At 40.5% G+C, this 22,404-nt stretch overlaps 1 protein-coding gene and 1 long non-coding RNA gene across 8 annotated transcripts in view; one reads left to right on the forward strand and one right to left on the reverse strand.

Annotated features, from left to right (window-relative positions):
- igsf9b (immunoglobulin superfamily member 9B) overlaps window positions 1-22,404 on the forward strand; it is a 166,147-nt gene that overhangs the window by 85,961 nt on the left and 57,782 nt on the right. For all 7 annotated transcript variants that reach the window (XR_010000399.1, XR_010000400.1, XM_016994963.2 and 4 more), the window contains exons 6-7: window positions 8,975-9,116; window positions 15,301-15,446. Coding sequence is in view for 5 of the 7 variants with exons in the window: in XM_016994963.2 (XP_016850452.2) it covers window positions 8,975-9,116; window positions 15,301-15,446 (288 nt within the window). In the remaining 2 variants the exon portion in view is untranslated. The remainder of the gene's footprint in view (window positions 1-8,974; window positions 9,117-15,300; window positions 15,447-22,404) is intronic.
- LOC134293433 (uncharacterized) lies at window positions 16,538-17,668 on the reverse strand. Its single transcript, XR_010000401.1, has 2 exons — window positions 17,137-17,668; window positions 16,538-17,053 (listed from the first exon to the last, which is right to left on the reverse strand). It is a non-coding gene; the product is annotated as an uncharacterized LOC134293433 (long non-coding RNA).

The raw sequence follows: 22,404 nt of genomic DNA on the forward strand, positions 1-22,404 counted from the left end.
TGCCTTCTGTCTCTGCCTAAAGACAAAAGGCTTTGCCATAGGATAGTTCTCCGCCTGAAAGTGGGACAGCCCTAGCTCTGCCTTGCCTTTCCTTGCCTTGGGGGAAAGACATGCCCTATCGATTGCCTGTATGTCTGCATCTATAATATATCCTCCCGCCCTTCCATCCAGTTTGCTTAGCAGGTGTTCCGGGAGCTGTATTTATTGGGGTATTGATTTGATAGCTCTGACCCACCAGAAGGCCTTAAAATGGGGGAAGGCGGGCAGCAAGAGTGTTCTTATAATTGACAGTGTCTTGTTTGAAGAGTTACTTTTAGAAATACAATTCCCAAAACCTATGGCTGGCTTGGAAGGAAAGAAGGAAAAGAAGGAAGAAAAAGAATCGTCATGAAATAATTCTGCATACAGATCCGAGATACAGAGATTGAAAAAAGATCCATTACATTTTGTTTCCCCAAATCAATTTTTCTGATACTCAGGAAACCTGTATTATTAAAAACAGACGTGTTCAAGATTTTTCAGTTTGGGAAGCCTTTCATGACAATACATCTACAGAATGTGTAGAGGAAATGCTTGGGAGACCCAAGAGTGAACAGCCTCAATAGTAATAATAATAATAATAATAATAATAATAATAATAATAATAATAATAATAATAATAATAACAACAACAACAACAACAACAACAACAACAACAACAACAACAACAACTTTATTTTTATACCCCGCCCCATCTCCCCGAAGGGACTCGGGGCGGCTTACATGGGGCCTGATAAAACAAACAAATAACAGTAACAAAGCAATAAAACAGTTATCCCAGTAAAAAACATCAACATCAATAAAAACAATCATTAAAATCAACAAGCAGGATACAGTGTTAAAAACAGGAGACTAATTCGTAGATCCCAGGCAAAGTGCAGAGTGTTACGAAATGGGAAAAGGAAAAGGAAATTTCACAGTTGAATGGACAATAATATTAATACAAGATACTTAATAGTTCAAGAAGTCTTTCAGGAGTCGTTCACTTTCAGAAAGTACAGTAGAGTCTCACTTATCCAACATAAACGGGCCGGCAGAACATTGGATAAGCGAATATGTTGGATAATAAGGAGAGATTAAGGCGAAACCTATTAAACATCAAATTAGGTTATGATTTTACAAATGAAGCACCAAAACATCGTGTTAGACAACAAATTTGACAGAAAAAGTAGTTCAATGTGCAGTAATGCTACGTAGTAATTAATGTATTTATGAATTTAGCACCAAAAAATCACGATATATTGAAAACCTTGACTACAAAAATGCATTGGATAATCCAGAATGTTGGATAAGTGAATGTTGGATAAGTGAGACTCTATTGTATGTGTGTGAGGTTGCATGGATAATGTTTTTTCTCTCTAGCCATGACTTTTCTGTGCAGAAAACAGTGTTTCCCCTGGAAATGGTTTATTTAGCACATAAAAGTGTTTCTGTATAAAAACACCCATATGTATTTCTGTACAAAAGCAGACTCTCCAATATTTCATAGATGAAAATTAGGACACGTCGGCAGGTCATCAGGTCAGACCCATGTTATAAATGAGAAATAATGTCCAAACTTGAAGAGGCTATAAGAGTGGCAATTTTTGCTCTTTTCCCTCTTCCTTTGCTTTTGGATTATGGACTATATTTGGACCAGTGGAAGTTAATAGAAGGCAAAGAGAGAAAGCAGGAAGGGGAGAGAGAAACTGGAACATTTTAAAAGCAGCCTAAAAAGTGATGTTGCAGAACATTAACCAGGACTGTTACCTGCCACATTGGGCCAGAGATTATACAAATTCCTCCCTGAAAGATTTCCAGAATCATGGAATCACTGAATAATAGAGTTCAACCCAGTGCTATGTAGGAAAAGCATAATAATAATAATAATAATAATAATAATAATAATAATAATAATAATAATAATATTATTATATTATATTATTATTATTAACAACAACAACCAGTACAGGTGGTCCCGGTGGTGATGGGCACATTGGGTGCCGTGCCAAAAGATCTCAGCCAGCATTTGGAAACAACAGACATTGACAAAATTATGATCTGCCAACTGCAAAAGGCCACCCTACTGGGACCTGCACGCATCATCCGAAAATACATCACACAGTCCTAGACACTTGGAAAGTGTTCGACTTGTGATTTTGTGATACGAAATCCAGCATATCTATCTTGTTTGCTGTGTCATAATAATAATAATAGGAAAAACTCAGCCGCTATCAGGACCTCAAAATCAAACTTCAAAGACTCTGGCAGAAACCAGTGCAGGTGGTCCTGGTGGTGATTGGCACACTGGGTGCCATGCCAAAAGATCCCAGTCAACATTTGGAAACAATAGACATTGACAAAATTACGATCTGCCAACTGCAAAAGGCCACCCAACTGGGATCTGCGCACATCATCCGAAAATACATCACACAGTCCTAAAAGCTTGGGAAGTGTTCGACTTGTGATATGAAATCCAGCATATCTATCTTGTTTGCTCTGTCAGACTATGTCGTTGTGTCAATAATAATAATAATAATACACTTTATTTATATTTGGCCCTTCTCCCCTAGGAGTCTCAGAGTGAATTACAGTATTTACATACATAGGCAAACATTCAGTGCCTTTATAATCATATATAATGAGACACACAAACACAAACAAAGGCAAAGGCTTCTCCTTTTATTTACAGCTTCTGGAGGCGGTGCTCATGTCTGGCTCTGGGGAGGTTCTTTTCTCCAGTTTCAAGCCGAGGAGCCTGTGTTGTCACCTCGTGTGCCAGGCAAGATTGCTTGGAGCGTCTCTTTGCCTTTTTTCACCAAAGTGGTACCTATTTATCTATTCACATTTGCATGTTTTCGAACTGCTAGGTTGGCAGGAACTAGGGCTGACCCCATTAGAACTGCTGACCTTCAGGTTAGCAATTCAGCAGCATTAGGGTTTAACCCATTGCAGCATCGCAGAACAAAGCACCCCTGACTGATGGCCATCCAGCCTCTGTTTAAAAGGCGCATGAGTAGTGTTCAAAAAGTGCACAGAAAATCTTGTGCAGTGGGGAAAAATACTACATAAATGATTTGTCCTTGAAAGGACAAAATCAGTGAAGAAATATCTCTGGGATAGTGATGGCTGCTCTTTCCCCCTACATTTCTGCAGAATTGCCAAAAGAATTGCAGTTCTGATGGAGTTCTTTGTAGAAGGGAGGCAGCATGAACTCTTAACAGCTGTCAATCCTCGAAGGCCATGCAGCATCTTCCTCCTGTGTTTGGCAATAGGGCTTATGTTGGGAAGTGGCTGCAGGTTGTTCTCAGTCCGCTGCCCAGCGGATGCGGCTAGACGTCCAGTGTCTTCTGCCGTTTGTGATGATTGACAGCTGCCCTTCTGCCACTGAGGTCATTCCCTGCTTGAGATGACCTCTGCAGCCAAGGCATGTACGTGGTCCTTTTCTTTGCTAGCAGTGTAACACGTGAAGCAGTCATAATACTTTTTAAACATTTATCTCAGGCTTGAAAGGTTTGCATTATAATCAGAGCTAGGCAATGCTATTTTAAGATTTTTTTCTTTTTCTTTTCTGCCTTAAGTCGCCTGTGGACTTACGGTGACCCCATGAATTTTGCAAGGTTTTCTTAGGCAATGAATACTCCAAGGTGGTTTTGCCAGCTCCTTTTTTTTCTGAAACAGAGCCTGGGTTAAATTGATAGTCTCCTTTCCAGGTACTAACAAGGATTGACCCCACTTAGATTCCAAGATGAGACAGGATCTGGTGCCTTTAGGATAATGAAGCAGATCCGCAAATATTAGTAAGCAATTGTTAAAAAAATTCTCCCTGGGGAATCATACTCCCCTTCAAGTGTTGTTGGACTGTAATATTCAGCATTCTTGATCATTAGATCTGGACAAAGATGATGGGAGTTGCAGGACCATCACATTAAGTGGGTGGGTGGGGGATATTTTAGTAGACCCTAAGGTCTGGCTCATTTGTTTAGCGCCTTCCTTGTGTTCACAAATGAAGCAAACCTTGTTAATAACTGCGGTGACTCTAAAACGGAGTCAGGAAAGTTGTGTGCAATATGCAGTTGATCACACTGCATATTGCAGTCCATTGTCATCTGGAGGGATGCATGATTCCCTAAATGTCAATTTTTAAATATATTTTCCAGCTAGGAATTTTTTTCCTAGGAGGTATGGGACATTTTTGTGATTTTTTTCCGGCCTCCACCCTGGGATATTGGAAATTTGAAGTGAGGTCAAATCACTAATTTTTTCAAGGCATCTCCTTAGGGGCCTAAAACATGGTAAAGTAGCCCCTATAACCCCTATAAGGTCTATGGGACATTTAAAAAATAAAAGTAGTGGTGGATGAGATTTTCCAAAATCTAGCAGACCAGTATGGTCCTGGAGCAGTGGTTCCCAATTTTTTTTGGTCTTTGTATGTTATGCTTGTATGTTGTGTGTTTGGTAGGGTGAGAAAGAAACAAAGGGAATAGGATTCCTTGCTATTTCCAAAGGTGAGATTGGAGTACATAGAGATAGATAGCTAAAAGGTTGGGAGTTCCCTGCAGAAAAACTTGCCGGCCCTTTATGGCACATTGAATGGGTTTATGTGTATTGATGGCATCAACATGGTGCTTCGTGTTAGTATTTCAGAAAAAGACACGTTGAATTGGAATACCTTTGTGGTATTATTGTTTGTCATGCTGATGAAATAGCCATCCTGGTTGACGAGCAGCTGCCATTCATTTTATTCACCCACTTCTATTTCCCCTGTTTAAATAAAAGTAACAAGGGGCTGAATACAAAACTGAGAATACAATATAGAGAGAGACAAAAGAATATCTGTGTATCTCAATTTAATGAATCACCCTTCTCCTCCTTTGCAAACATTTTTGTTTAAATGATCAGTTAGTGCCCCTGGAGAAGATAAGAGTACAATTCTTTCCCCAATTCTGGTTTATAGTAACGTTTTTATGTAAAAAAATAATATACAGTACTTTATACACAGTGTTTGCAACCACCTGGGGCTTTGCTGGGATGAAAGTAGCTAATTGAAGGCTAACTCCGTATGGTTATATCAAGATAACGTGTGTGTGTTTGTGTGTCTGCATACTTTATTTAATCAGGTTGACATTTTTAAAAAATGTACTTTGTGGAATTATGTTAGAAAAGGAAATTCCATAGATGAAGCTTCAGATCAGGAGGAATGTCACCTGCTGTACTGCTGGCCACACAATATTTAAACTGTTTATTTGACAGAGTGTGTGCTACTTTTCTAAAGACTGCTTATGGTAGTGAATGTAAGATCCAATCTCTCTCTCTCTCTCTCTCTCTCTCTCTATATATATATATATACTAGCGGTGCCCGGCCACACGTTGCTTTGGCGTTGTCTGGTGGTGTTGGTGAGAAATTGTTGAAGTAGTGGTGGTATTGAATGTCTGTTGTATGGTTGTCTTTATGTTTAGTATGCACACTGAAGTGGATTATATGGCAGTGTGGTGTCAAGATAATCCAGTGCAAAGCAGATAATATATATATAGCTATGTGGAAGGGCCTTGAGTCTACACTGCCATATAATCCAGTTAAAATCTGATAATCTGTGGAAGAGGCCTAAGTGAAGCCTAACTGTGCCTGTCCCCTGGGCTGAGTAGGTTGCTAGGAGACCAAGTGGGCGGAGCTTAGCCTTCAAACTGGCAGCAATTGGATAAAAACTATTATTCCTCTCCCTGTAATTAGGACTTTATTTTTCATTTCTGTTTGTTGTATCAACCTAGAGCCATGAATGATGGGTTGTGTTGTCAAATTTCGAGGTTGGGGGGCCTATAGTTTTGTTGTTTTGTCCGCTGCCCTGATGCCATCACTTTTATATATATAGAAGATATATATAACTATGAGGGCTAGAAACATCTTCCTCCTTGGGTTGCTGTGAGTTTTCCGGGCTGTATGGCCATGTTCCAGAAGCATTCTCTCCTGATGTTTTGCCAGTCCATGGTAGGCATCCTCAAAGGTTGTGAGGTGAAATGTCAGGAGAGAATGCTTCTGGAACATGGCCATACAGCCCGGAAAACTCACAGCAACCCAGTAATTCCGGCCATGACAGCCTTCAACAACACATCCTCCTCCTTATTCTTAGTATCTGAGACATTGAGGAATCCACCATAGAGCTGAAGCAGTCTTGTAGCCATGATGGATCTTAAGTTTTTCATTTGGTTTTGAGGATAAAATGTAGCCCACCCTCCCTTCCTTCCTTTTTTTGCATTCTTGTAATGACGTCTTCACCTTTTCAATCTGCCCCTCTGCTAAACACTGGAATTGGGTTGTTAATAATAATACCATCTCTTCTGAAGCTATCACTTACGTAGCACTTCAGAAAGTTCAAAACACTTCTCAAATAGCAGTAATCATGCAGTATACCTGCGTTTTTCCAGTAATGTCGAGAGTGGGCAGAGGAAAAGGTGGAAGAGGGGCACTGATGCTGATAAACAGTGGCTTGCATAAAATGCCTTTCTGAATCTGAGAAGATTGAATCTGTAACATTCTGATTTGCCTCTAAACGCTTGATATGAGGCAAGATTATTTTTCCTGAGCTGGATGGGGAATTCTGGAAGTTCAAGTCCAACAACAGTAACTTTTCGGAACTCTGTAAAGATAGCTGTACAAAACCACGAACAATATATAGACAGCCTCCTAAATGGGGTCAAACTCCATCTAGTTTAGCATTGCTAGGCAGTAGATGCTAGGAAATAGTAGCAAGACATGAAATTTGAGAGGTCCTCTGTTGCCTTCAGGCTCAGTAGAACAGTGCTTCTCAGGTTATCTGATATAAGAGGCTGACAGTTACTAAATATTTTGCCAGGAACCAAAATAATATGTGTGTCTGTTGAGTACAATTGTTTCTTGATTTCCTGGGGACCTTCTGAGGACCTGCTGGTTTGGCTAAGAGTCTTGCGTTGGTCCAGGGACCATAACTTTGAGTACCAATGCAATAGAGGACACTGTCATATTGCCATGGTTGAGGAAAATTCAACCCTAGTCTAATTTTAATTTGTTCACAAATTGAAAGAGGGGACCTTCTTTGCTTTGGACAGTAAAATGTCTTGGATCAGTCCTGTTAGAAATACAGATGTTGAGAAACGAATCCCAGAACTTTCTCCATGGCCAGGTGATGGATCTTTGTGTTGTCGAAAGCTTTTATGGCCGGGATCACAGGGTTGTTGTACGTTTTCCAGGCTGTATGGCCATGTTCTAGAAGTATTCTCTTGTGACGTTTCGCCCACATCTATCCTCAGAGGTTGTGAGGTATGGAGAAATACCTCACAACCTCTGAGGATGCCTGCCATCTCCATACCTCACAACCTCTGAGGATGCCTGCCATAGATGTGGGCGAAACGTCAGGAGAGAATACTTCTAGAACATGGCCATACAGCCCGGAAAAAATACAACAACCCTGATGGTTCTTTGTTTTGAATCTGTTCTCCTAGGACTTGCCACTTTGGCTTTCCTAAGAAAAAAGAAGGGCGCAAATATTAATATGAATGCTAGTAACACAAGTTCTTGGAACATGGTGTGATAGAGATTAAAGGTGGGAGGAAAGGGATATTAAGGGAAATATGGGAGGAAGAACTGGGAATAAAAGTAGGAGAAAGAAATTGGGAAAAATTATGGAAAGCAAGGCATCTCAAAAATTTATCAATTAGAATAAAAGAAAACTACTACAAGATAGTATGGAAGTGGTATTTGACCCCAATAAAGATACATAATATGGATAAGAGCTGTTCAGAAAAATGCTGGAGGGGTTGTCAAGAAAGGGGGACATATATTCATATGTGGTGGGAATGTAAGTATGTACAGAGTTTTTGGGGAAAGGTCATAGTAGAAATAGAGAGTATCATGAAGAAAAAAATCAATATAAACCCAGCGACTATACTATTATCTATTTATAATACAGAGGAATGGAAAGAAAATGAAAAGAATTTGGTAACGATGTTGCTAACGGCTGCAAGGTTATTAATAGCAAGAAATTGGAAAAGGGAGGTGGAAATTAGAATAGAAGATTGGTACAAGGAAATTTGGAAATTAGCAATAAATGATAGATTAACATGCAATTTAAATGTCAAAAAAGGCCTAAGGAAGAAAAATGATTTTGAAAGTATATGGAAGAAATTTATTGAAGAAACATTAAGGAGAGAAGATGGGAATCAACCCCCACCAGAAGAAATGAGGTTCTGGTTGGACTATAAAGAAATGGACTCCGGTGATGGGGAACCTGGCTCTTTCAAAAGGCCTTTGATACCTAATTTGATGTTGGACTGATCCATCTGCCCATTTTATAATAACCCCCATTTCGAGATGTTGCCAATGCTATTTTGCACTTTATTGTCTGGATTTTATGAATTAGTCTCCTGTTTTAATATTGTATGTTTTTGTATGTTTCTTGCCAATTTTAATGATTGTTTTATTGCTATTGATGTTTTACTGGTATAATTGTTTTATAGTCGTGTTACTGATATTGATTGTTTTATCGGGCTAGGCCCCATGTTAGCCGCCCCGAGTCCCTTCGGGGAGATGGGGCGGGGTATAAAAATAAAGTTATTATTATTATTATTATTATTATTATTATTATTATTATTATTATTATTATTATAACACAACGTGTAGAACACTGGGGGAAGGAAAAGACTTAATTATATGAATTGTAAAGATTTTTCTTTTCTTTGTAACAAAGTAATAGTAATGTAATAAAAATATTTTTTTTAAAAAGGAACATGGTGTGAAAGAGATTGGTTATGGTCATCCTTTTGTCTGGAAAAAATAACCATCAAAGCTTGGCTGTGGACCTTCTTGGCCTTTTGTCAACATATTTCCATTCTTTGTGTATCTGACAGTGTGCTGCTATAGCTATGAGCTCATCTTCATCTTTTCAGCTGCTGAGGTAACTGTTTATCTCGTCCTCTCCCCCAGGGCCACCTTTTATTGTTTCCCCTCCGGAGAACACCACCGTTAACATCTCCCAAGATGCCATGTTCACCTGCCAGGCCGAGGCATATCCAGGCAACCTGACCTACACTTGGTACTGGGAAGAAGAGAATGTCTACTTTAAGAAGTAAGTTCAAAATCTGGTGCTTGGGCTTCCACACCTAACCTATTATAACAGTTTAAATCTACTGAAGGTTGCTAAGAAGCAGGATTGTATGAGCTAGGATTACATTCTCTTTTCTGGATCGATAAGCCATATATTCTCTGTGCACAATTTAGTTCATACATTGGGCACAAGTAGGGCCTGCTGTACCATGAGAGGAGCAAAAGCATTTGATGCTAGACCAGTGGTTCTCAACCTGTGAGTCCCTAGGTGTTTTGGCATACAACTCCCAGAAATCCCAGCCAGTTTACCAGCTGTTAGGATTTATTGGGAGTTGAAGGCCAAAACATCTGGGGACTCACAGGTTGAGAACCACTGTGCTAGACGTTTGGAGAAAAAGGCAATCGTCCTTATTTATTTATTTATTTATTTATTTATTTGCAGTATTTATATTCCGTCCTTCTCACTCAGGGGACTCAGGGCGGATGACATTATACACACATAGGGCAAACATTCAATGCCCATAAACACATCAAACAGAGACCGAGACAGACAGACACAGAGGCAATTTAACCTTCTCCTGAGGGGATGTTCGATTTTGGCCACAGGGGGAGCAGCTGCTTCATCATCCACTCTGGCGGCACTTCCTCATTCCAGGTCGTAAATTAGTTAATCTTGCCTCCCCACTTTTTTTATATATAAGTGGTACCTTATTTCCTACTTGATAGATGCAACTATCTTTCGGGTTGCTAGGTCAGCAACGAGCAGGGGCTATTTTTTATTTTTAATTGACGGGTGCTCACCCCGCCACGGGCTGGCCTCGAACCCATGACCTCATGGTCAGAGTGATTTATTGCAGCTGCTCAACAGCCTGCACCACAGCCCAGCCCCATCCTTAAGCATTTCTTCCTCAAAATGGATTACATGGAATCTTTTAACAGCTGAATCTCATGGGACCTTATAAACTAACCAATTGGTGTGCACAAGTTTCTCTGTTGTAATTTAGAAACCATCACTGATGCCTGACCTTGCTGTCAAAGTTGGTGGATACATATTTTAATATTTTGGTGAAATGTAAGAAGCAGGGTGATTGTTCAAATTTCATATTCCTTCCAAGACGGAAGAGTCTCAAAGGTAAATGTAAAAAAAAAACAACTCATGCCAAGTAGTTCATGCCTCAGACAAAAGGTCTGAGGTATGTCTAGCTTCCAGAAAATAATTGGTTGCAAAGAGGAAGCTAACATTATTCATGCTTTCTCCTTGGATTCCTTTTCCCCCTGGTGTGATTATTTTCATCTTTTGTGTTGATGCTCTCCTCAATGTTTCAAGTAAACAGAGTTAGTACATTCACTTCACATCATTTTTTGAATGCTGATGTTTAAGAGAACTATGGTTAGTATAAACCATAGTTGACCATTTTGGCATATGTACAGTCACGGTTGAGGTAGGGTAGGGTGGGGGGAGGATAAGGAAAGGTATAGCCTCAGGGTTCAACTCACTTTTGGGTTCTCCCCCACGTTCTTATAGCACTTTTAACTTCCTCTATGTTTACAAATCTCACTTAGTGCACTTTGATCAGCCCATCCTTATGTTTTATTGCTGCGTTTTAACTTTGTCTTATTAATGGTTGATTTTAATCGTATGTTTTAATTTTTCATTTGTGCGTTTTTGGTATTTGATGTTTTATGTATGTATACTTGTTTTGTATTTGTAAGCCACTCTGAGTCCCTGCGGGACAAGAATAAAATTATTATTATTATTATTATTATTATTATTATTATTATTATTATTATTATTACTATTACTATTATTATTAAGGTAAGGTCAGGACAGGACAGGACAGGACAGGACAGGACAGGACAGGACAGGGTGTGCATATTCAAAGTGTTGGTCCTTGATATGATTGGGGCCGGGCTGTGGCGCAGGCTGTTGAGCAGCTGCAATAAATCACTCTGAAAAGTGGGGAGGCAAGGTTAACTAATTTACGACCTGGAATGAGAAAGTGCCATCAGAGTGGATGATGAAGCAGCTGCTCCCCCCTGTGGTCAGAATCGAACATCCCCTCAGAAGAAGGTTAAATTGCCTCTGCGTCTGTCTGTCTCGGTCTCTGTTTGATGTGTTTATGGGCATTGAATGTTTGCCCTATATGTGTATAATGTGATCCGCCCTGAGTCCCCTTCAGGGTGAGAAGGGCAGAATATAAATACTGTAAACAAACAAACAAACAAACAAACAAACAAATAAATAAATAAAGAAATCATAGGTTTGTTGGGAACATTTTTTACATCAGCATTGAGCCAAGGTTTTTCGGCACCTCCTATGGCATCTCAAACACCTTTAGGATTTTCCAATATATACCAACAATGATCATGTTTTTTGGTGTTGAGACCAGTATGTTTTATGCATACCTGTCTTTAATCTGCAGCCCTGTGTATATATGTATACCCATTTTGCAAAAGCAAGTCATGCATTTGGCAAAGTGAGTTTTGCAACCTTAGCACTGCAATCTTAGCACTGCAATAAATTCACTTATCTTTAAGATGCCCCAGGAGTCTTGTTCTTGCTGTAACAAACTACCACAATCCTACCCCATGGAGCAAAGCCAGTTGCAGTCCAGGGGATATGTTGCCTGTTTCCTTTTTTTCCTGGCCAAGATTATCAGTATTGTTTATGATTTCCCCCAGCTGGGAACACAAGCTCTGCTTCACTGACTTGTGATAAGAAGCTCAGCATCATATGATAAGTCATGGGGAATGTTGAAGAAACCCACTTCAGGGAACAAGCCAGACATGTTTTCCAGAACGAAGAGACTGAAATAATTAAAGCACAGCAGGAACTTCAATATGACGGAGCTCCTCTACTCTTTGGAGTACTTATCAAGTTGGCTAATCCAGACCCTTAGGGAGGACCAGTTGTCCTGAAATGACCCATTGTGTTCCTTTTTCTTTAAACGCAGGCAGATAAGTGGAATGATTCCCCAGGGATATCCTTTCAGTCCAATTCAGATGTAACATTTTTCCTCTAGGAAAAAAAAACCAGCAACCTGCAGGAAGATAAAGAGAATTTGAGGTGAATTACAAAACATGTGTATTTTGCAAGAAAATATTAGTGGACCAGATGAAGTAGTGGACTAAGTGACTTGAAGGTTGGGTTGCTGACCTGAAAGCTGCCAGGTTTGAATCCCACCCAGGGAGAGTGCGGATGAGCTCGGGCTGTGGCGCAGGCTGGAGAGCAGCTGCAATGAATCACTGCAATGAATCACTCTGACCAGGAGGTCATGAGTTCGAGGCCCGCTCGGAGCCTATGTTTGTCTGTCTTTGTTCTATGTTAAAAGGCATTGAATGTTTGCCTATATGTGTAATGTGATCCGCCCTGAGTCCCCTTCGGGGTGAGAAGGGCGGAATATAAATGCTGTAAATAAATAAATAAATAAATAAATAAATAAAGAGCTCCCTCTATCAGCTCCAGCTCCATGCGGGGACAAGAGAGAAGCCTCCCACAAGGATGGTAAAAACATCAAAAAAACATCCGGGCGTCCCCTGGGCAACGTCCTTGCAGACGGCCAATTTTCTCACTCCAGAAGCGACTCAAGTTGCTCCTGACACCAAAAAAAAAAAAATCCCATTGATCATATTTACATTTCTTCCATGGATGGGAAAAGGCTTTGATGCCAATTCAGATGTAAATCTGGACAGAGAAATAAGGATGTAAGGAGAGCCCAGTTGGATCCTGTGAGATCTTGATTCTCACCATGGCAGAGAGGCAGCTGCTTCAAGCGGCAGATGCTGAGATAGGGACTGAAGCATGTACAGGAGAGGATTAAACATATTGGATTGTTCTGATCACACCCACCCTGCCATTTTATTTATTTGGCAACTATCATTCTTGTACCTCCCAGAATTCCTGTTGGAGTATTTGGGATGAAATAGGTGTCTGTTGGGTGGAAAATGCTGGGGGTTGTAGAACTTTTCCTGCCTTTGATCCAGTGTCAGCTAAGCCCGTGCACACTTCGTGTGGCAATTTTAAAATGCATGCAACAAGGGAGCAAGACTTGCAGAGTTTTGAAACCCGGACCCAGAATCAGGCTACCCATAAATGATTCAGGACTTGCTTTTCTTGCAAACATCTGGCACATTGTGGATATGAGGTGCACCGTTGTCATCTTCCCACACTCCATAAGGCTCCTTTTTAAGCATATAACAGGAATGGTATGGACCAGAACAGGTTGTTGGATACCTTGTCTAGTTTGCTCAGGGCAACTCTCTCTTTTCTTCTTACAATAACCCTGCAAGGTGGGCTTGAATGAGAGGGAGAGGATGGCTTGTCACTTTGTATATTTCCTGACAACTGACTGTGGATTTAAATCTCTTGTCTTCCTGTTGCAATGGCCTATCCAACTGTGATGAACAATTTTGATATGCTAGAATTTCTTTAAAAATAATATATTGTTTCATTGTTATGTGCTTTCAAGTTGACACTGATTTAATATGACTCTGTCCTAAGATTTTCATGGCAAGATTGGTTCAAAGGAGGGTTGTTATTGCTTTGGTTTAAAGTTGTGAGTGTGTGACTTGCCCAAGATCACATAGTGGGTTCCTGCAACTAAGTGGGAATTCATTCTTGGATCTCCCAATGTCCTAGTCCATCACTCAAACTATGCTGGCTCCCTTAGAAGAAGATACAGTAGAGTCTCACTTATCCAACACTCGCTTATCCAACGTTCTGGATTATCCAACGCATTTTTGTAGTCAATGTTTTCAATACATCGTGATATTTTGGTGCTAAATTCGTAAATACAGTAATTATTACATAGCATTACTGCATTTTGAACAACTTTTTCTGTCAAATTTGTTGTATAACATGATGTTTTGGTGCTTAATTTGTAAAATCATAACCTAATTTGATGTTTAATAGGCTTCTCCTTAATCTCTCCTTATTATCCAACATATTTGCTTATCCAACATTCTGCCGGCCCGTTTATGTTGGATAAGTGAGACTCTACTGTAACAGGGTTTCATTTAAAAGACATGTGGGTGCAATCCAAATTGGGTTTATACAGGATTCTGTCAGGATTTTTGCAGTTCTAATCTACTTTTTTCTTCCAAATTCATCGTGTTGGAGATCTGTCCATCATAAGAGTGATATTTGACTAGAATAGGGGGTTTTTTTATGTCAGGAGCAACTTAAGAAACTGCAAGTCACTTCTGGTGTGAGATAATTGGCTGTCTGCAAGGACGTTGCCCAGGGGACGCCAGGATTTTTGTTGCTTTTACCATCTATGTAGGAGGATTCTCTCATGTCTCCACTTGGAGCTAGAGCTGATAGAGGAAGCTCATCTGCACTCTCCCTGGGTTAGATCCAAACCAGCAACCCTCAGGTCAACAACCCAACCTTCAAGTCATCAGTCCCGCCGGCACAAGGGTTTAATCCACTGCGCCACCGGAGGTTACCTTTTGCCCATAATTTGTTTTCAGCACTTTGCCCCAGACCTGGCCCTATAGTCTGCATTTTTGCACAAATCCATGCCCTGCCTCTCAAATCTGATCATGCCCACCATTTCCTGGTTACTAGTTGTTGATGTTGGTTGATGCATTTTTATGATATTTTTACTGCTGGTTTTAATTGTTTTAATTAGATGGTATATATTTTATTGGAGCCCCAGTGGCGAAGTGTGTTAAAGCACTGAGCTGCTGAACTTGCAGACCGAAAGGTGCCAGTTTCAAATCCCGGGAGCGGAGTGAGCACCCGCTGCTGCTCCAGCTTCTGCCAACCTAGCAGTTCGAAAACATGCCAATGTTAGTAGATCAATAGGTACCGTTCCGGCGGGAAGGTAAGGGCGCTCCATGCAGTCATGCCAGCCACATGACTTGGAGGTGTCTACGGACAACGCCGGCTCTTTGGCTTAGAAATGGAGATGAGCACCAACCCCCAGAGTCAGACATGACTGGACTTAACGTCAGGGGAAACCTTTACCTTTTTATATATTTTATTATGTTTTTAATTGTGTTTGTTTGTAATCTTTGTTTTTGCTGGGCTTAGTCCCCATGTAATCCGCCCCGAGTCCCTTCGGGGAGATGGTGGTGGGATATAAAAATAAAGTTATTATTATATTATTATAATTCCCATGGTTTTTCATCATAATTAGATGTCTCATGCTTCTTTTGGCATCGCTGAGACTTTGCCAACTTCTAATCTTGTTCTATTGCAGTGACCTAAAGCTGAGGGTCCGGATCCTGATTGATGGGACTCTGATCATCTTCCGAGTCAAGCCTGAAGATGCTGGCAAATACACATGCATTCCAAGCAACAGTCTCGGCCGCTCGCCTTCAGCCTCTGCCTACCTGACAGTGCAATGTGAGTGCATTTGTTTGAGATGAACCAAAGTGGCTTCGGAGATGTGTTAACAAACAGCTGGCAAGAGTTGATAATAGATCTTATTTTTACAAGATATGGAGCTGGTGACATCACCTTAGAGCTGCCCTGTATTTTTTAATGGATGCCACAATAAGTGAGTTGGCAAAAGCAGACATCCAGAGAATGGGGAATAAATTGTGACACATAGGCTGGTGGGCACAGTGGCTGGTTAATTGCTTTGTTTCATGCAAGTCTACCAAGTGCTGCCATATGAAATCACGCAGCAGATGCTTCAAAGTGGAGTATCATATCAGTATTAGATGTCTCAGGGGAGAGTTAATCTGCCACTCTTCTCTGAGGCAGGATGCACACCCACCAGCTTTTATTTTGTGATTTGCCTTATACTGGGGCTTCCAGTCTGTTAAAAACTCAGCAAAAGCTGCTTCCAGCAACCCCCCAAAACTAAACAGTGTGTTGTTCGCATGTATTTTTGCAGCAACCCTGCAAAAGCTAAGTTAAAGAGGACAAACCCAATGAAGCACAATTTGTAAAATCGGCCATGTGGATTACTTGCATTAGTGAAAAATAGCTCTCTCTTGACATTTGCAAAATATCTTTGCCCGATTTTTGGGAAAGGGGAGAGGAGTCAAGACAACTCAATGTTCCTGAAGGTATTTTAATGATCAAGGACTAGTATTGTATCACCATTTCTATGAATATAATATGACTTGTTCTTTCCCCCCAAGGATCCTACCTTACCCTCATTGTGTGAATGCTTCTGTGTGTATCTAGATAGCATCGGTTTGTATCTTAGACAACAACGTACTGTCGGAAACAAAACTCCACAAAATAGGGAGCTATCTCATTGTCCATTTTCCTTGCTCTGGTTTCGTCATTTGATCCTTGCTCCTCTATCAACCTCTGACTTTTGCCCTAAGCCTTAAATGTATATTTAAATGTATATTTATTTACTACATTTATATCCCACTCTTCTCACCCTGAAGGGGACTCAGAGTGGCTTACAAATCAAATGTACATACAATATATTATTAGCATAGCACAATATATGTCACAGACAGAACGCCACCAGATAAGATTCAACACAGTTTATTAAGGATACAGAACCAAAAATGCCCGTAAAAGACAAAGGGCTAGGCAAACACTCGCCTTCAATACGAAAAGATACTAAAAAACAGTTCAAAAGATAAACCGGATTAAACGGGAGTTTAATCCGGGTTAAACCAAAAATGCTTACTTCAGCCTGGCACTTAAAACAAACAAAAACTGGTAAACAAAGATTCAATAAAACGTAAATAACTGGCAGCAGATTTCTCTCTGCTACTCAACAGCTGTGGTTGATTAACTAAGTTGCTACTCCTCCGTGCAGCAAGCGAACTCCGGGTTCAAACACATCAATCAGGGCAGAAGCAGTCAGCGGGGTCCCAATCCGGTCCAAGGTCGAAGGCCAGGTACAGACGTCTTAGTTCACCAGTTCCACCGATAATCACAGAAGGGATAGTCCGAGGTCGCAGTCAGTCAGTCAGTCAGTCCAGCGTCAATCCAGAGTAGGCAATTAATGTCCGTCAAAAAGACGACGGAGGTCCAAGCTATTAAGATTAAACACAAGTTGCACAGGAAAAGCCCACACAGTTCCTCCCGCTGTCTATGCCCAGTGTCCTTGGTAACTTACGTATTCAGCAAACGAATCACACCCGTCTTCAGGAAATTCCCAACAAGAGCCCAAGCGTTCGTCCAGATTACCTTGCCCAACGCAATTAGCCCTGGATTCTAGACCCCATTTTATGCCAGTTTACAACTCCTCATCGCTGTCAGCTGTTACCCTAATTCCAGGTGCCTCATCATCATCCTCCTCATCAGAGCTAAAACACCTTTGACTACGCCCCACAGCATCCCCAGCTGTGGATCCCGTCCCATCCCTCCAGCTCGTCCACGGGTCTAATCCTGCAACCCCCCAGTCGCCTCCCATACTATCATTGCCGGTGGCACCCAAATCCTCCCTCACACGAGTCCATTCCATGTCATCCTCCTCTGAGCTAACCATCTCTTCCTCCATTCCCTCGGTAAAACCCTCAAAGGAGTCTTCATCAGTTGGTTCTGCAAATAAGTCCCGCAGCCGCTTCCTTTCTCGCTCCTCAAGAGAGTCTGACTCCCGAGGAGTCTTACGACCACGTCTCCCAGAATCGGAGCCATAAGGCTCAACCATAACAATATATGCATTAAATTACTATATTATACTATAATATTATTAGTAATATTGCATGTAATTAATATATATATATATATATATATATATATATATATATATATATATATATAAAATATTTTGGAGCCCTGATGGCGAAGTGTGTTAAAGCACTGAGCAGCTGGACTTGCAGACCGAAAAGTCCCAGGTTCAAATCCCAGGAGTGGAGTGAGCGCCCGCTGTTAGCTCCAGCTTCTGCCAACCTAGCAGTTCGAAAACATGCCAATGTGAGTAGATCAATAGGTACCGCTCCGGTGGGAAGGTAACGGCACTCCATGCAGTCATGCCGGCCACATGACCTTCGAGGTGTCTACGGACAACGCCAGCTCTTTGGCTTAGAAATGGAGATGAGCACCAACCCCCAAAGTCAGACATGACTGGACTTAATGTCAGGGGAAACCTTTACCTTTTTATATTTATATCCCGCTCTTCTCACCCCGAAAGGGACTCAGAGTGGCTTACAAATCAAATGTACATACAATATATTATTAGCATAGCACAATATATACATTAAATTACTATATTATACTATAATATTATTAGTAATATTGCATGTAATATTATATATATGTGTGTGTATGTGTGTGTGTGTGTGTGTGTGTGTGTGTGTGTGTGTGTGTGTATATATATATATATATATATATATATATATATATATATATAAATGCATGTTTTAATGTAATTTAATTTAAATGGATTGAAATGTGACTGTGGCGCAGGCTGGAGAGCAAGCCAGCTGTAACCAGCTGCAATGAATCACTCTGACCAGGAGGTCATGAGTTCGAGGCCCGCTCGGAGCCTATGTTTGTCTTGTCTTTGTTCTATGTTAAAAGGCATTGAATGTTTGCCTATATGTGTAATGTGATCCGCCCTGAGTCCCCTTCGGGGTGAGTAGGGCGGAATATAAATGCTGTAAATAAATAAATAAATAAATGTGTTTTATATTTGTAAGCTGCCCTGAGTCCCCTAATGGGTGAGGAGGACGGGGTAGAAATGTTGTAATAAATAAAAATAAATAAAATAAAATAAATAAGCCTAGAAGGAAAGGCCTGTCCCTTTTAGTTTCTGATTTGCCCGTCTATTTTTTCCCCACCTCTGCCTGGATAGGAAACAATCTTCTTCAGCATCGCCCAAGTAGCTGTCAGATGGCCAGGGCTTTCGGCCAGTCATTAATCAACCGAGTTGGATTCTGTCCAGTGACCTAGAAGTGAAAAAGCTCAGTGTCCCATTACCAATCCCTTGAGCCTATGTTGATTACATTTCCTAAGACACAGCACTAAACTGCATGTACACAAATCAAGTTCTTCATTATGCTCTGGATCCAAATCTGGGTTACGATGCCACAGCCATCGTATCAGATGACCTTGATAAATATGCGCTCATTGGGGGGTTGTCAGCTGTTTGCAAAGTGTGATGGGCTGGAGGAGTGGTTTGCCTGTATGTGTGTGTTTGTGTCAATATAGAGAGTAGAATCAGGGAAAAGAAAACACCACAATTGAAAATTCATGCTGCTCTTGCAGAACCTACAATTATTTGCATCCGGAACTCACACAGTAAATACTGCTGGAACACTGGTGAGAGAATATATGAGGTTGTTTTATGAATTTTAATTATCCAGTTTTTAATCTTTAATACTTTCTCAGTGCATGTGTTTAATTTTGTCCCTGGCAGGCCATCATATTGGGTAACTGGGGGAAGGGGAGGCGGAGAGAGAAAGGAACACGTAGCATTGTAAAGCCAACCAGAATAAAACGGATTATTCATTCCTCCCCCTCCCTCCTACCCTTTGACTCATTTATTTTCTTATCAGTTTCAGAACAGAGAGATCCACAATCCCTGATAATAGCTGCATCGTTTAATCACTCTCGGTTTGACTCTGGAATTATTGATATTTTCCATCCCTCTCTTTTTAACCAGATGGAAACCCAAATAAATGAGAGACTTCTAAATATCCCCTGGACTGAAATGAGAAAAATGTCTACTGGATTGAAATACAGTAGAGTCTCACTTATCCAACATAAACGGGCCGACAGAATGTTGGATAAGCGAATATGTTGGATAATAAGGAGGCATTAAGGAAAAGCCTATTAAACATCAAATTAGGTTATGATTTTACAAATGAAGCACCAAAACATCATGTTAGACAACAAATTTGGCAGAAAAAGTATTTCAATAGATGGTAAAGTTATGTAGTAATTACTGTATTTACGAATTTAGCACCAAAGTATCACGATATATTGAAAACATTGACTACAAAAATGTGTTGGATAATCCAGAGCGTTGGATAAGCGAGTGTTGGATAAGTGGGACTCTACTGTAATATAATGGGATGTAATAGTTTATCTTCCCAATTTCTGCTAATTTGACAAGATTTCAGCATTGTTTTAGTTGCATGAGTAGAGGGATGCAAAAAGTTCCTTGATTAGAATTTTTTATCATGTCAGAAGTGAATTGAGAACATACTGAAAAGTCACTTCTAGTGTGAGAAAATCAGCCATCTAAAAATACATTGCCCAGAACATGCCGTGCTAGGAGACTTCTCTCATGTCCCCACATGGAAAGCTAGGGCTGACAGATGGGAGCTCACTTTGTCTCACAGATTCGAACCTCCAACCTTCAGGTCAGCAGTTCAGCTGGCACAAGGGTTTAACCCATTGCGCCACCGTGGCTCCCTCTTTATTAGACTGTTTATCAGACTGTTATTATTTTTTATTATTACTATTTTAATATTGAGCCCTCAGTGGCACACTGGGTTAAACCCTTATGCCAGCAGGATTGTTGACTGAAAGGTCAGCGGTTCAAATCCAGGGAGCAGGGTGAGCTCCTGTCTGTCAGCTCTAGCTCCGCATGCAGAGACATGAAAAAAGCCTCCCATAGGATGGTAAAACATTAAACATCCGGGCATCTCCTGGGCAACGTCCTTGCAAATGGCCAATTCTCTCACACCAGAAGCGACTTGCAGTTTCTCAAGTCGCTCCTGACATGAAAAAATTAATATTATAAAATATTATTAATAATATTATATTTTATATACTATTCATTCGATGTATTACTTCAGGAGCAGAGATTTACCTTTTAAATAGTAAAATCCAGTATCTAAAATTTTGATACAATAGATACCAGGAGGCTATAACCTAACCACCCATTAATATTGGCTAACACTTGGAGATCATCAGATCACAATAGATCTGTGATGGTGAAATCATATAATCGTATATATTTTAACTAGCTGTGCCCGGCCACGCATTGCTGTGGCGAAGTCTAGTGGTATGGGAAATAAAGTTTTGAGGAATTGGTGGTAGTTAAGGTAAAGGGTAAAGGTTTTCCCGGGACATTAAGTCCATTATAAATGGGTTATATAGCTGTGTGGAAGGGCCTTGAGTCTGCACTGCCATATAATCCAGTTAAAATCAGATAATCTGTATTTTATAGACAGTGTGGAAGAGGCCTAAGTGAGGCCTAACTCTGCCTGTCCCCTGGGCTGAGTGGGTTGCTAGGAGACCAAGTGGGTGGAGCTTAGCCTTCTACCTGGCAGCAATTGGATAAAAACAATTATTCCTCTCCCTCTAATTAGGACTTTATTTTTCTTTTCTTTTTGTTGTATGAACGTAGAGGCATGGATGAGGGGTTGTGCTGCCAAGTTTAGTGTTTCTGGAATGTGTAGTTTTGTTGTTTTGTCCTAGGCCGAAATTTCATTACCCTTTTATATATATAGATATACAACAATCACATCCATATTTTTACATTTCTACATTATAGTCCATGTAGATTTTGTGCAAACCTGTTCTCTTTTTGAGTAGGTAGAGTTACTTATTTCAGTGGACATCCCATCACTATCCTGGTTACATCCTAAAACAGACATCTTTTGTTTGGCCATCTGTTTGTGGCAGCAAAGTTTCTTATGATGTTTCCTGTCTTTTTGTGGGTTTTAGTGATTCATGTAGTCCTGCCGAAGTGGCACATCCCCAGCACACTGCTGTAGGTGGATTCTCAAAGTGCTTGGCTTTTTTTTTAAACAAGAAGAAACTATCTTGTTAGCAATGTTTATTTCCTTCCCTGTTGGCTCACGGCATGTTCCGTCTATTGCAGGGAGCTCTTTCCTTCTGAGCAATCAGAAGACCTCTGAGTTAACAACAGCTACAACAAAAAAGTAAATTGTTTTAAATAACCTGACTGGAAATTGATTCTTCTCTTTATCACACTCATTTGGAAGCCCTCCTGCTGTGATCGTTTCCATGTAGACAGTATATATATAGTCCGCCATGTGTCTCCCCTCCCTCCAGTTACCAGAATCTTCTTTCTTCCCAGGTAGAAAACATTGAGAAATTGCTATCTGAAATATCTATCTGTCTGTCTGTCTGTCTGTCTGTCTGTCTGTCTGTCTGTCTATCTATCTATCTATCTATCTATCTATCTATCTGTCTGTCTGTCTAGCCATCTATCATCTATTTCATCACAACTTACCATGTTATAGTAATGCACTTAAGTCTCTAATATACGAGATAGATATGGTATTCCTCCCTTTCTCTCTATTTAATTCATGAGTAAAGGTAGACAAAGGAGCCTCTGGTAGTGCAGTGGATTAAACCATTGAGCTGCTGAATTTGCTGACCAAAAGGTTGGTGATTCACAATTGGGTAGCGGAGTGAGCTCCCAGTGTTAGCTCCAGCTTCTGCCAAGCTAGCAGTTCGAAAA

Source organism: Anolis carolinensis, unplaced genomic scaffold, assembly GCF_035594765.1.
Source record: "Anolis carolinensis isolate JA03-04 unplaced genomic scaffold, rAnoCar3.1.pri scaffold_8, whole genome shotgun sequence".
NCBI lineage: Eukaryota > Metazoa > Chordata > Lepidosauria > Squamata > Dactyloidae > Anolis > Anolis carolinensis.